The sequence below is a fragment of the Montipora capricornis genome, chromosome 5 (genome assembly GCF_036669925.1).
Source record: "Montipora capricornis isolate CH-2021 chromosome 5, ASM3666992v2, whole genome shotgun sequence".
In the NCBI taxonomy this organism is placed as follows: Eukaryota; Metazoa; Cnidaria; class Anthozoa; order Scleractinia; family Acroporidae; genus Montipora; species Montipora capricornis.
In genome coordinates this window covers 12,445,960-12,460,959 of record NC_090887.1, presented here as the reverse complement: position 1 = coordinate 12,460,959, position 15,000 = coordinate 12,445,960, and the positions used below count along the sequence as shown (strand labels likewise).

General features: G+C 40.8%; 1 protein-coding gene and 1 long non-coding RNA gene across 4 annotated transcripts in view; one reads left to right on the top strand and one right to left on the bottom strand.

Moving 5' to 3' along the window:
- Positions 1–15,000, top strand: part of LOC138049542 (uncharacterized) — a 66,621-nt gene that overhangs the window by 26,255 nt on the left and 25,366 nt on the right. The gene's annotated exons all lie outside the window — the stretch shown is intronic.
- LOC138049534 (dermatan-sulfate epimerase-like protein) overlaps positions 10,595–15,000 on the bottom strand; it is a 17,416-nt gene continuing 13,010 nt past the window's right edge. For 2 of the 3 annotated variants that reach the window (XM_068895851.1, XM_068895853.1), the window contains exon 2: positions 10,595–13,369. In XM_068895851.1, coding sequence (XP_068751952.1) covers positions 11,001–13,369 — 2,369 coding nt within the window. In that variant the 3' untranslated portion in view covers positions 10,595–11,000. Of the gene's footprint in view, positions 13,370–14,941 lie in introns of all 3 variants that reach the window. The other variant, XM_068895852.1, reaches the window with a different exon arrangement.

Below are 15,000 nucleotides of genomic sequence, written 5' to 3'. Positions count from 1 at the left end.
AAATATAACACAGGACCAGATCTACATCCCATGTGGTACGGTACCGTCGCACAGGTGGATTCTTACCTTGAAAATACCTTTCATAAAGTGAGAGACATTAGGATGGCTACCCATGTTCACCTTGACAAGAGGGAAAATGATAGCAGATAAATCACTTCTGGCTATGTTTATGGTGGTGTATGATAACCCTTGTTCATGCAAGCTAACCAGGAAATCCAATACTATATTTATATTTATTGGTGGATTGTACAAATCAATTTTCTATTTAGAGCAAAACTGTTTTTGGGTCCCATTTGTCCATGATTGTAGGAAAAATGTTGGTAGCTTTGATCGAAATCATTCTCTACTGGAGAGACTCCCTGGTACTTTGCAAGCCAGTAGTTGTAGTTTTCTGCTGAGAGGGTGAATTGCATTGCTGTGCGGCAGGTACAAGACACTGTCTGACTGGGGAAGTGCTTGAGGATGGTCTGTCATAAGATCCAGAAGGAGTGTAAACCAGGGTTGTGCTGTTCATCCTGAAACTATAAGAACTCCTGTTGATTGATATTGTTCGATCTTCTGTAGACACTTAAAAGTAATGAAGTTGCCAATTCATGAAAAAGGGCATTGATAAACTGTGGCCCAGGGTCTTCATGCATGACACATATTTTGAATTCTTACAATTAAGTCTAGAGACTCAAGAGGCAAACAGGTCAATTTCAAACATCCCCAATCGCTTTTGAAGTAACGGGAGATAAGCGCCGGCCTGATGGGCCACTAGGCTCATAGCAAATTTTACCAATCGCGTCTGTGCAGCATTAGAAAATCTCTTGAGATAATGACCATTCTGTTGACTCTTTTAGTGCTCTAGATTCCTTGTCTGCTGGAATATTTTTAGAATGTGAGGGGCACCGAGCCAAATGTTGTGGCGTATGCACCAGTTCCACATCATGGTTGCTATGCCAATGCACTGTAAGGATTTAATGCCGCCCATTGCATTTATGTATGATACTGTAGAGGTGTCGTACGTCTGACTGAACAAGTATGTGTCTCCGACTACAGTCAACACAAAGGGATTGTACTCCCAAAAGAACAGCTTGCAGTTCAAGATAATTTGTGATTTCTTTGTTCGTCACAATTCCAAAACCCTCCTGTAGAGGTTTCCTCTACCGCTCCACAACCTAGGTTTGATGTAGTCAGAATATTATTTGCCCACCAAGTCAATTCTTCACTAGACTGGGTAGATAGGGTCAGTAAAGAATCAAAGTGCCCTTTATTTGCACAGTGTACCTCGATTTTGTCAAGTTCCAATTTCCTGTATGAAGTTCAGCAAATTCCACAGCTGGATAACTTGAAACAAGGAACAGTAATCTTTCACAAGCAGATCTAACTTTCCTAGCTTAGTCTCAGTGAGGGTCACTTTCATAGTAACACTGTTAAGTACAAATCCCAGAAATTCCAATGTTAGTGAAAATGCGGGGTGCAGATGATAACCCATTTGGTAAGCATGTGAATTGATAATATTACCGGTTTCACTCAAACATGAGGAATTTCCTGTCTTCCTTTGCTATGGGGACGGAGTAATAAGCATCTTTAAGATCTACAGATGCCACAAAGCTGTATGGAAGGAGGTCATTTAAAAATGATGGTAGTCAATAAATTCGTTGAGCGGTTTAAGATTCAGTATCATTCTAGGAGTACCGTCCATTTTGGGAGGCATAAATATATTTGAAGGAAACCCATCAGGCACAAGGTGCATTATTTCAATGACTTCCTTGCCCAAATGTTTGACAATTTCTGCATCAATAATCAAGGTTTCAGCCTGTGAGAAGTATATCTTATTATGCTGACATGACTGTTTTGGGGACTCGGCCTCAAACTCAATCTGATGATGTTTTATGTCATCCAAGATAATTGGGTCATTATTCAGTGACTCCCAAAAGGGCACACGGTGTTTCGCCTGTCCTGCCCTAAAATCTGTGACCCCTTTTGTGTAGGTCATCAAAATTAATGCTTCGAGCAACATTGGTTTTTCTCACCTGGTGGCCCACTGCTTGTGATTGCTTACCCTAATGTCTGGGTTGACGCTCGGCCGTGTCCTAAAAAAGGTCGGCGTTTAAATGCGTTGATGCGGTTGTTTATTGGCCGGTCATAAAATTTAGACGGCTGTGATCTGAAATTCGAGACTTTGCTCGAGTAAACTGGTCCTTGGGTATAGCTTTCTCAGTGGCGGATCTACTGTAGGAATATTTTAAGGGGGGGTGACAAAAGTCCAGATAGTTTAGGCTGCCATTTTGACTTTGTTTATGTTTTGCATTAATGAAAATGTTCACGTCAGGTAAACAGTATCTGTTCCAGCAAAAATAAAAATACACTAAAAAGCAGATAAATAGAAAAAAAAGGAGACAAAATGGGGGTGGCTAGCCCTCCCCCCCCCACAATGCCAGTAAGTTTGTATTAAACGGCCCTCTCTCTCATAAACGCCCCCCCCCCGTGAAATTTGCTCCAAAATACTAGAAAATGGCGAAATAGGGCGAAATCAATCAATAGTCCATTTTACAGTTGTGTGCTTAGTTACCTGGCCTATGAATGAAAGTGAGGCTGACGTTGACCTTGTTTTGATAGAAACCTCACTGCTTTTCTTATGTAAATTTTTACTAATTAGCATGACAACAACAACATAAGAAAAGAAGGGAGGTCTGTATCATAACATGGTAAACACTTTCCTCACTTTCTTTTAAAGGCCAGGTTTCTAAGCACACAACTGTAAAGAGGTCAATTTCTTAATTTCATTGCTTTATTAACATCGGTTTGTGTATTATGTCATGTTCAATTTCATATGCAAAGCAAGGATAGCGCTCTTTGATCATCTTGATCTTGGTGCTTAATATATCTGCAATTTTTTTCCTGCCTGTTCGAGCTTGATAGCATCCAGGAATGACAAGACCCACTTCGCATTTTCGTTTTCCGCAAACTTGGACGGTAAGGAAGTTCGATTCAGACGCAGCTAGAAGACCAGCAAGGATTCTGGACTTCAGCGTTTGGTTCTAATATGAAAACAAGTCGCACTCGTTGAAGCCCACTCTTGATTGTAGAAAAGAGAAAAAAAAATTAGAAACCATTGAGTGCAAAAGGCGTAAGCCCGCAGTCGAGGTTCTTTAAACATAAAAACGTTTTTGGCGGAAAGCATACTGTATACAGTTTTGTTGAGTTCCTTAAAATAAGTTACGAGAAAAAACGCCTTCTATCTATTAAACGCTCCCTCTTGAACCCCTAAAATTAATTAAACGTCCCGGCGTTTATTAGATCATTTACGGTACTTACAACGCACAAATGAACTAACAAACTACCTAGCTAACCGTGTTTACGACAGAAACTTCCTCAAAACTCAAATACAGCGGGCCTCGGACATTCCCCGGTCTGACGCGCTTAGGAACACAATGACAAGACTAACTGAAACCACTCCTTTTGTTATCACATAGAACCCACCACTACCTAACCTCACAAGCATCATTCACAAACATTCCAACATACTTTGTTCATCAGACCGTTGCAAAAACGTTTTCAAAACACTCCCTTTGGTGGCTTACCGCCATTGTGAAAATATTATTGACATTCTTATTAGGGCCCAATTGACTAAAACACCGTGTAATGATAATTTTCCCGGTTCTTTTCGATGCAGAAGTTAAAACTGCACCACTTGCCCCAATTTAGAACAGCCGTAATAAATACACTTTTCATTTTTCGGGTAAAAGCCATAAAACCAATCCTCACATTAATTACTTGTAACATTTTCAATGTTATTTACATGATTCAGTGTAAATTACGTAATCTTCAGTATATCGGGGAAACCAACTTGAACGTCTCCTTAAAGACCGTTTTAATGAACACAGACGCCCAATACTCAGTCCCACTAGTAGTTATATTCAGCGACCGCAGTCTCAGAACACTTTCTTAGCAATAACCATTCACACATTCATATGTTACTCGTTCCCATTGAAAAGCTCATCACTCTTTCAGGAAAGCTCGGGAAGCCCATCTTATTGAAAAAAAAAACCTCTTGGGACAAACAAGCGTGACGGTTAATTTAAACCGGCGATCTCGTTAGTATATAGTGTGTCAACGGCATTTATTACGTGGGATGCCGAAGGCATACCACGTCTTAAAACCAGTCGCGTATCTTTTTTTTTTTTTGTGGTAGTCACAAATGTGCATATACCCCACGGATATTGAATTAAGCTCCGATCGGGTGAATCTACGTTTATACCCTTCAATATTTCCAAACTTCCCAGCCTTGCGGTGTTCTAAGAGCGCGTTGGACCCCTCTGTCTCCGTAACAGACTACCGTTATCGCGATGAGGGCAAACATTTAGTTAGAAATCTTTCTGCACGCGATGATTCGCGCAGTATTAAACTATTTGATAAAGTGGACAGATACTTTTCCTTTGAGAACGGCAAACTTTAAAGGTAAGGAGAATTTTCTACGTTATTTCTAGATCTTGCTTCGTTCTTGTGTGTTTTAAAGAAACGAATTAGCTATCGCCGTCACGGGGACTTCGCAGTGGTCCCCCATCCAAGTACTAACCCCATTAGAAGGAGCTTAACTGTAGTTGAAACTTGCACTAGCATCAACGATGGTGATCTTTGTGTTGAATTCGCACGTATTTCGTCGAACTTTAAAAAACTTGGAAGAAAAAAAAAAGCAAACTAACAAAAACCAGGTGTCTTGCCGTCATTTTGTCATAGATGCATCCTTTCTTTCGTGAGTTATTACGTGTTTGTAACATAAGGGCAAAATTTTCTTGTCACTGTCGAGGCACATCGAAAATCAGTTGGGCAAACGGATTAAAAAACACTTGTTCGCTCGCATTTTAATAGAGAAAAACAAACAAATCAACTTTTTTTTATGTCCAAAAGAGTACATTAATTGTTATTTAATTCCAGTTGACAATAAAAATTCGATTTTCATTCCTGAACAAAGGAAAAACCTATTAAATCACTTTTTGAAAATAACAAACGGTTCAGTGCCCAAGGAAAGAATTTGTGGAGTAACTTCTTCCGCTAAGTATGAGCTATTACTGGTATTTTGTTTTGTTGTTGTCGTGGAAATCTCTCAGGAAGAGGGAAGAGGTACTTCAGTCCAACTGGCCCGAGGTTATTGAGAATGTTTCAACTTTTCACCCCCGAGATGGCCGTTTTCCCTCGGATCATTACGTTATAACATTCACAATTAAACTAAGATTCAAGAGATCTTAGGGATCCACACGGCAAGTGTTCGATTTTAAAACGGAAACCTCGACGCTTTGCGGGAATCCCTCTCAAGAACACCTTTCCAAATTGCTGCCTCCGAGGACATTGACGATTACTGGTCTAATTGGAAGGGTTTGTTTCTCTCAGCCGTAAAAGATCATGTCCCAACAAAAACAGTTCGTGACATAAACTCTCCGGCCTGGATTGATGGCGAAGTGCGGCACCTAATTCGCAAAAAAGTACGCTGCTTTGAGGAAATATCGACAGCACAAGACTGAAGAACGCAAACAAAAACTACGCACTCTCAGTCAAAACCTCAAGTACGTTATACGATGTAAACACCACCAATATCTGGCTAAAATTGAAATGTCATTCAAGGACAATCCTAAGATCTTTTGAAGCTATCACAAAGCTTTTCTCGGCGGCCGATCAGGTGCGAACTCAGTAATCTCTTATAATGGTGTAGCTGCTGAAAAACCAGAACAGAAAGCGGAGCTTCTTAACAACTATTTTTGCTCCGTATTTCTCCCGGCTACTCCTGATGTAAACATCACGCCATCGTATAACTCACTAACCGAAATGGAAATTTCTCATATTGAGGTGCCGGTTAATGAAGTCAGGGAATGCTTGAGTAACTTGGACATTTCAAAAGCCCGCGGACCTGATGGCATCCCGGCGTGCCTTTTGAAAGAATGCTCTGAGCAAATTGCTCCTAGTCTTTGTTCGCTTTTCGATTTCTCTTTGAGTCGGGGTAAGCTACCCTATGAGTGGAAAACTGCGGATATTACACCTCTTCACAAGAAAGACTCAAAAGAACCCGCCGAAAACTAGATCCAGATCTTGGAACGTTGCGTGGCCACCCGTTTCGCGATCACGTGAAACACTTAATCAGCCTTTCACAACACGGGTTTTTGAAGAACCGCTCGTGTGTCACGACGACGACGCCGACGAAAACGCCACAAAACAACGATATCATTGGTTAAAAGAGCATAAATAATCGTGCTGCACGTGCAGCACGGATTTTAGGTCATATTTTTGCAGTTCTCTGCGTGACGACGACGTGAAATCACTACATTTTAGGTTTTGACGACAACGTGAGCATGCAACAGGGAATCTTTCATTCTGCATTTTCAGTCTGAAACCGCTCGTACCAATTTATTTTTAGGATACTTCGCCCACATTGTACGAAGTGAACGTGATGGAATAATCGCGAAAGACTTTTACTAGAGCAAAGTTCTATTTTGAGGTGACGTTTTCGTCGACGTCGCCGTCGTAGATCTTAAGGTCCCTATTGTCGGTGTTGCACGCCATAGGCGAAGCTCTGGACAAGAACATTCAGTCTGACTTAATCTACCTGGATTTCGCCAAAGCGTTCGACTCCGTAGATCACTCAATCCTCCTGGCCAAGTTGAAGGCGTATGGTGTTTCGGGACCACTATTTGCATGGTTCACGGACTACTTAACTGGTCGCGCCCAAAGGGTGGTTGTGGAAGGTGCTGCATCAAAGTGGGCGCCGGTTACTTCCGGCGTCCTACAAGGGAGTCTGTTAGGGCCGCTACTGTTCACAATCTTTATTAACGATCTACCGGAGGAAGTCGTAGGCCGGGTCAGGGTAGCGCTGTACGCTGACGACACCAAGCTGTACAAAAGCGTCGCCTCTATCTGTGATTGTCAGTCTCCGCAATCTACTCTAGGCAACCTAAACAGCTGGTCAAAGCATAATCGCATTAAATTTAACACTTCTAAATGTAAATCACTTACTGTCACCCGTAAAAAATCCCCCCTGGTTCACGAGTACACCCTGGACAGTGCTCAACTTGAGCGCGTCTTCACCGAAAAAGATCTGGGTGTTCACATCACAAGTTCGCTCTCTTGGAAACCCCACATCCACGCCATCACTTCGAAAGCCAACAAGCTCCTTGGGCTTTTAAAGCGAACATGCCCCTTAATAACCGACGTGACTGTTCGGCGCATGCTATACCTGTCGCTGGTCAAGTCTCAGCTGTGCTACACCACGCAAGTTTGGTCGCCCGCTCAAGTCACCCTAAAGGCCCAAGTCGAGCGAGTACAACGCCGCGCCACCCGCTGGATTTTACAAACTCGGGTGGGAGAGGTCTCTTACAAGGACAGATTAATCAAGCTATACCTGCTCCCTTTATCCTATGATAGAGAACTGAAAGACTTGTTATTTTTTTACAAATGTCTATACAACTATATTGACCTTAATGTACACTGTTTTGTTGACTTTATCTCCCATGGCCGTACCAGACTTAGTAATTCTCTTAACCTAAAAACACCTATTTGTAGAACTAGTACTTTTCAGGCCTCATACTTTAATCGCATTGTCAAACTCTGGAACCTTACTTGCTCCGTTTTACCATCCACTAGCTTTGACAACCCAGGTTCGTACCGAGAATCTGTCCGCAATGACTGTTTAAAAACCACATATGACATTGATTGGCCCTGCACGTTGACACTAGCCAGTACGTGCTCGTGCCACTAAGTTGAAATTATCTATTCTGTATTTTGGTAATTTTCTGTTTTATAGTGTTTTTTAATTCATAAGTGCGGCGCCACGCATGGGACTTTACGTCCCGTTCGCGCCTTCCCTTTTGGGTGCATTTTTTTTTTTTTTTTCTTTTGAATTTAATTTTCTGTTTTCTATTTGTTATGTACTTTTGTCTTGCTTAAATATTTATCTGATATGCCCAATAAAGTAGTTTAAAAAAAAAAAAGTTCTCTTTCGCTCTCCTTTCGTTTCTGATCTAGTCATAGGTCCTTCAGGCATCATGTAACCTTATCAGAGCTTCTAAAGATATGCCAAAAAGTGCAATACAGAGAAAAAGCAGCTCTAAGCAAATTAAAAATAAACACCCAGCTTTAAATTTATATCCTTCCGGTGCTTGACTTGAATAACAGCCTAGCCGCCCCGTGTGGACCACAGCTATCATGATGTGTCAAACTGGATTGAAACCAGCAAAAAATGCAGAAAGAAAACATTTTTCCACCAAGCCGTTTTCCACCTGAACACGAAAAGCGTTGACTGTGTAAGAACTATAGTTGACGTAGTATGGCCGTGTAGCAGCGTCGAGCCACAGAAAGCGCGCGAAAAATGAAGCCTCGCTTATGTTTAGGTGAGTTAACCTGGGTTTAGCCTGGGTATAGCCTGCAATCCAATCGAAAACCAGTACCTGGTCAGCGGTCAACTTAAAAATAAACAGCTGACCTCGGTGAGCTCTAAGCTTGAGCACGCGCTATGGTCACTTGATACTGGTCCGCGGATACCTTGTTTCGACAGGTGTCAATTGGTCAAAACATTGATGTCCAATATTATAGATGTACGCTGTAAACTAGCATGATACTGGGCCGTATGAGGCAAGCACAGAACAGTTTCAACTGTGTCTGCTTTCTCGAGAAGCGATCACAAGGGTTTTTTGGTTTCCTTTTTGATAGTTTTCTGTTCAGCTCGTTTGTAGAATCATGACGAACTTTTGTAGTTTCTGAGAACTATTTACTACTTATAGCTTTTGTTGAGTTTTGAATCGTTGCTAGAGAGTTTTGGCGATTTAAAGCCGGACTAGACTACTGGATTTAAACTTTTTCCTTATCGTGTAACGTTTGGTGCTTGATTATGGAATTGTAAAATTATAACTGTGGACTGGAATATGGAACACGCAATTACGGGATTTTAGATGTTTTGCGCATTGAGAGAAATGGAGTGCGGATGTCGTCGTATTGTGTTCGCCACGGCAGATTTAAACCGTTTCCAAGGGACAAGTCTTTTTATTTTCAACACGGCATATTTAAACAGTTTGCAAGGAACCGGACTTCGAATACAGGATGATAAATTGTTGAACTGTGATTTGTAATAAGTAAGAAGTAAGAATTAAGAAAGCAAGTAAAACTGTGGGATTTGACAACCCCTAATAAGGCTTCGTTGTTTGCATTCGCAAATTTAGTAACAATAAGAGATTTTACAACAAACAACTTCAAGATAAATTACAGACTTATCTTTCTGGTAATCGCTCGTCTTTTTCGGAAGTTTACCTGTAGTTGAAGTTCACTGCAAGTGGACAATTTGTGTTAACCGTTTGTGCATCCCACGGAGACACCTTTATAGGCGTCTTGTTCTTGTGAAATTTTGGGTTGTTTATCCAGTAGCTATGTCACGTTACGTTATCATTTGAAATCTTCTTTAATTACTTCATAACATGTGCGTATATATTCTGGAAATTCGTTACATCTCCAAATAAACCTGATGAAGGCTGGTGTTGCCCAGCCGAAATATCGTTAAAAAATACATTTTCGCGTTGTTTTATCAGTCGTGCAATAGTCTACTTGACCTTCGTAAATATTTTTTAATCAGTTTTGACTGATCACGATCTTCTCTGATCCAAAACTGGGAAAGACTAATTGTATACGGTTTTTGGAAAAGTTTAAAACCTCAACTTCACATATTCCGTGAATTAAGCAGCAGTCGTTACAAAGCCAAATCCACTGACATGTTCTTTCGAGACAATTAATCCCAAACTTCTTGTTCACCAAAGTTGTGGCGAGATATTTACAATTTGTTGGAGGCGGATACGTCTCGCCGCTCTCTCTTTGACGGAATCTTGGGACAATTCTCCGGTCAGAATATTGTCAACCAAATCGGCAATTTTGCCCTCAATGTTGGGTGATTTTTTAATGTTTGACAACAACGCCTCGGTTAAGTACAACGAGTTGGGGGTCCCAACTTAAACAACGTCTTCATCACTTCTGCATACCGGTAAGGATGCAGAAGAATATCTTCTCTCAGATTATTGAAAGCTTCAGTTTGGGCTTTCGGACATGTGACAGGTAAGCTACAGAGAATGCCCGCCATTTCGGTCGAGCTGTTTATCTCCTCGGTCGTGCAATTCTGATTTCCCACGTCTGTCTTCGTCCATAAGCTTCAGAGAGGAGAAGTGAGAGCAGTCTTGTCGAAAATAGACAGAAAGTTTTCCAAATTCCTTCAGTGGAATTTCTGTCCGACAAAGCAATAACTGGAACGTATATAAGCCGCCTATGCGACTGATACGGAAAGTATTTTTTGCATGACGAGTAAACGAGCGAGAGGAAGACCCAATTAAAGGTGTAAGTTTGTAGTTAACAAATCGCCGACTTTTTTGTGCATTTCTTTTTAAAGTTCAACAACGAAAAGTCCATGTGTGACAACTACTAGGCCACATGTATCTTATGCTATTAAACTGGCTTAGGCATCATCCCGGTCCGGGTCGATTTGGAAAAGAAATGTTGAAGCCCAAACGGTGATTTGTTCAGTTAAACATCATCTTACCTTGAAGCGGAGCCAGAAGAGAAATCCAGTTCTCCTTGTTTTTCCTCTTCTGTCTTCCGTTTCTTTGATGACATATTCATGCAGAACCAGAAACTTCGAAAACAACGAACACTTCGTAAAAAGCGCACGCTTACAGGAAGATAACATTGTTGAATACTACGCGTTTTCAGTCAGCCTCACGGTGATTATAAAGTCAACTCATTTTAAAAGGTGAAAGAGTTTGTGTTAATAAACTATGGGTTTGTTTCTTAATTCACGATGTTTTCATTTGATGTATTTTTACTTTTTAATGCTTTGGTTTTGTATCAAAGGAGGCGGGGCTAAGACTTGCAGTAGCCGGGGGAAATCTCCGACCCCGGCCCTTAGTGACATTCCTGCCGAGTTTCGTAAAAGCGATTCAATCCTTCACGCAACAAGATATCTTGACAACGTCATTTATTTGGCCCAGGAGTCTTTATTGATATAGTTTTCTTATCCACCATTTTATAAATAACCATGTTATTATCAATCCACCCACGAAATACACGCGCACTCGCTGGTTGCAGATAAACAAACGTCGGTGTGATCGTTGGCGACAGAGACAGGTAACCAATCCAATAATCAAGGCAAAGAGGCCAATATAAATCTCTGGCAAATAAACTTCATGAGCACGTTCCTCGGAGATGCGTAGAACTTGATCTACTCTTCCAAACACAATCGTTTGCTTTGTATTTTTTATTACAACCTTTGCGATTCCATTACCTCCAAGAAACTCACAAAGCTTTTTAAAGTTTGTAGCGATAGATACCTGGTGTTGAAGGCCATTTATGTTTAAATGCGCATGTACTCCGGTTTCTTCTCCTTCAAGATAAAGTTTTGTTACACTATTTCCGGGTGAAACAAACAAATACCCTAATCTGGTTTGCTTTGGATTTAAAATTGTCGTTATGTTGAGGAAATGAGTCTCTCGTATCCCAGCCTCTGAAGGATACTTTGTACTTTGTGATTGGACTTCGCTGTATTCCTGATGACCGTTGAATGAGAGGACGTGGTAAGGGTGGCCTTCTAGCATGATGGAAGCCAACGTTTCTCCATACTTGTCTTTTTTCAAGACGAAAGGATTGTATCTGTTATGGAAAAACGCACTCACGTAACGAGTTGAGCTTTCTGCGATGGTCTCAATATGGTCAACAACCAGAAGAACCCCTGGGTTTAACAATACAACAGCACGGTAAACACTTTTCAGACCCAAAGAAGATCTGTACCACCCCGAATACTCTCCACTTGCAAAAACAACTTTATCTTTCTCCGAAGCAGCGGTAAGTTCAGCATCAGCAAACCACGTGGACTCGTTTTTGTAAACCATCCACTGCTTACAGTCTCCAATTTGTCCTTCATGAGATTCGGAACAACTGGGAATCGTTGCTGGGCCAAATAGAAGCGCATTATTTAGCCATGTGTATTTCGGGCCGTAGAGTGCCTCAGTGATGAAAGGGACACCATGGGGCGCAAATACAAAGGATCCTTGGTCTGGATGCTCGTGGCCTGGGTTGAAATTACGCCACCCTTCAATCCACGTCAGAGGTTTGTGTCTGAAAATGTTGTTCATCGCTCTTCCGTGCAATACGCTTGTCTTAAACGATAGAAATGTATGCTTTCGTCCGTCCTTATCTAACGCTCCGCCTCCGTATGTCACGACTCCCCAGTCCTTGAAAACATGAAGCTGCGGAGTTGTTGCATTCGGAGGTTCGGTTTCTGGAATACTTGCGTTGTAGAAGATGAACTCGGTATGGAGCGTGCAATAACGATGGGAAGCAGGCAATTTAGCGATCTTTAATCGCATTCTTCGGATTCGACCCGCAAGCCAGTTTCCGTAGCCGTTTCTCATGACGTAATTATCCAAGAAAACGAGCTGGCTCTCGGGTCCGTAGAACCAATTGGAGTTTGAATCTGCAATGCCAACAGTCTCGGTGAATCCTGGAAGAATCGTACGATACATGAACCAGAAGTGTTCTGCCAACCAGTTGTTGTTCGTCAAGTCAATTCCAAGGTGTCGGTTAGCCAGGAAAATATACTGAGTCAGAGACCTTGAAGTGTAAGAACCATACGCTACTCCTTCTTCCATAGAACCATCCTTGACAAGATTAAGAAGAAACATGGTACGATGAAGCATACGATGTGCTCGTGCTTTCCAAATCTTTGCTTCTTCGAATTCTTGCTCAACGACCAATGCTCCTATTAACAAGGCTACATAATTAGTAGCAACGTGATTTTGGATGTACTGTGAACCCCAGGAAAGCTTAAAGGACCTTTCGTAAAGCTCCTTGGTGACATTTGCAATCTTCGTGAAAGTTTTCTCTTTCAAACCAACATCGAGGTGTTCGTAAAGAAAATCATAGGCCGTTACTACGCCAACCAAGCTATGTGCCACAGGTACGTCGTCCACCATGTTCGCCCTAACACGCCAGTTTGGTAAGGAGACGAAGTTGTCAAAAAATTGCAAAGCAATATTTCTAGCTTTAATGTCAGTGTGGTTCAACACACAGTACATAGCTAAAGCTCCAAAGTTATTCCCATGGTCTTCGTTCCATCTACTAGAAAATTTAAACCAGTCTCTCGGTGGCAGATATCTTAAAGGCTGTGCTTTTATATACTCAGCAGCTTCTGCCATGCCAGCGAAAATCTCCCGATGAGTTGTCTTTGCCTGCTGTCGCAAGCGATTGACTTCATTCGGCGAAAAATAGAGGTTAGGGTGGACTGCTCGTTCTCGTGATATTTGAACGAAGTTGAACAGAAGGATCAGTATAATCCAATTAACTAAGAACATCTTTTGGAAGGCTTTTTCTGCGAAGTGAAAGAACTATAATTAACATAAATACACGTACATACATATTTTATTTACAATGATCTAGGCCGGTGTGCTTTGGATAAGTAAATTACAAGTCCGAGATTTATTTATTTTTTTATTTGTTTACTTATTTATTTTATAACGTATGAATGTTGTTTAAATTTTTGTATAAATGCATTTATGCTATACAAGTACTAACAATATCTATGATAATACAGCTATTACGAGTGAGATAGTTAATCTGTAAATCGTTAAACAGATTCATTTGCTACGTAGTAATCCAGAAGTGAAAGTTTCATTGTATCAGTACTTTTCATCCTTATTTTGCTACTGATACAATGAATCTTTCACTTTCTTCTTAATCTTTAAAGATCTAAGTGGAAAAGGATTTCCTTTTGGATAACTTATCATTTGGACTTTTTCTCAGTTTTTGTTTAACTTTCCTTTTAAATACATTTTTTGAGAGGTTTCTTAAGGATTAAGGAATTTTGTTCCATATTTTTGCTCCGATTCTAGAAAAAGAATTTGCTTGGATGGACAGTCTCAAACGCTTTATGTAGAGATCGTTAGACTCGCACGAAGTGTTATGGTAGCTTATGGTAATGAATTCTAGTGATGCATACTCAGACTTTTACTCAAAAATTCAATGGTGACAAACGATGTGAGAATTGGCGATCTCAGTATATGATCTTGACAAAGCTATAAAACGTGAGTATAACAAGCTACCTACGCATGCGTAGAAGAAGAATCCGGGAAGTGAAGTGGAGTGAAGTTATAAGTTCCTCTCCCCTCGGGGCTTTTCAGGACAAATGTACCAGTCAAATCGAAGCTTCAACATTCTCCCGGCCAAAACCCCGGGCATTTCACGCCTTTTCCTGCCCAGGGGGAGGGAATTTGATCATCTTAGTCTTCACCAATCATAGGGGATGGGGAATTTGATCGCTAGCCTCGATTTTATGTTACGTTTTCACGTGGGTTGATAAATACTTTAATGGTTCAAAATTCGTGGCGGATTCTTTGAAAACCAAAGGGGTACACAAGCTTTGTTCCGTACTTGAAGGTATTAAAGACTATTTGAATATTTAAATATATTAAATTTTACTTCCAAAACAGACAATAATTCAATACAATACCGACGTCGCCTGTTACGATTTGTAGAGGTCAATTGCTTTGACCGACCCGGTGTATTTATGAATATTTTAATACATTTGCGACGATTGATATGTAGGAGTGTATAAATAATGGAATGAATGCATGGAATGTATTTAAGTGTAGTTGCATGAAGCGCAGTAAAGCCTATGCATTCAGTTTATAAAAATGATTTTGGCCGCTGCTCGTGAAATAATAGTGAGTTCATCGACGATGTTTGACTTGATTTGTTTATATGAAATATGCCCAGAATCTTTTGGATGCGAAGCATTTGCTATATTTTGTTCAACAACTGAAGGCGTCTGAGCCTACTTTCTTTCATCCATGCGCCAGTGAATAAATGCTTTCTCTTTGTACTATAAGAATAAGTCTTGTTCACAAGAATTTGTGCAATTTTTTGAGTATATGCAAATTTGTACCTTTACTGTAAATCCAATTGATTTGGTTTTTGAAGTTCTCTCGCCTTCCGGACAGCCGT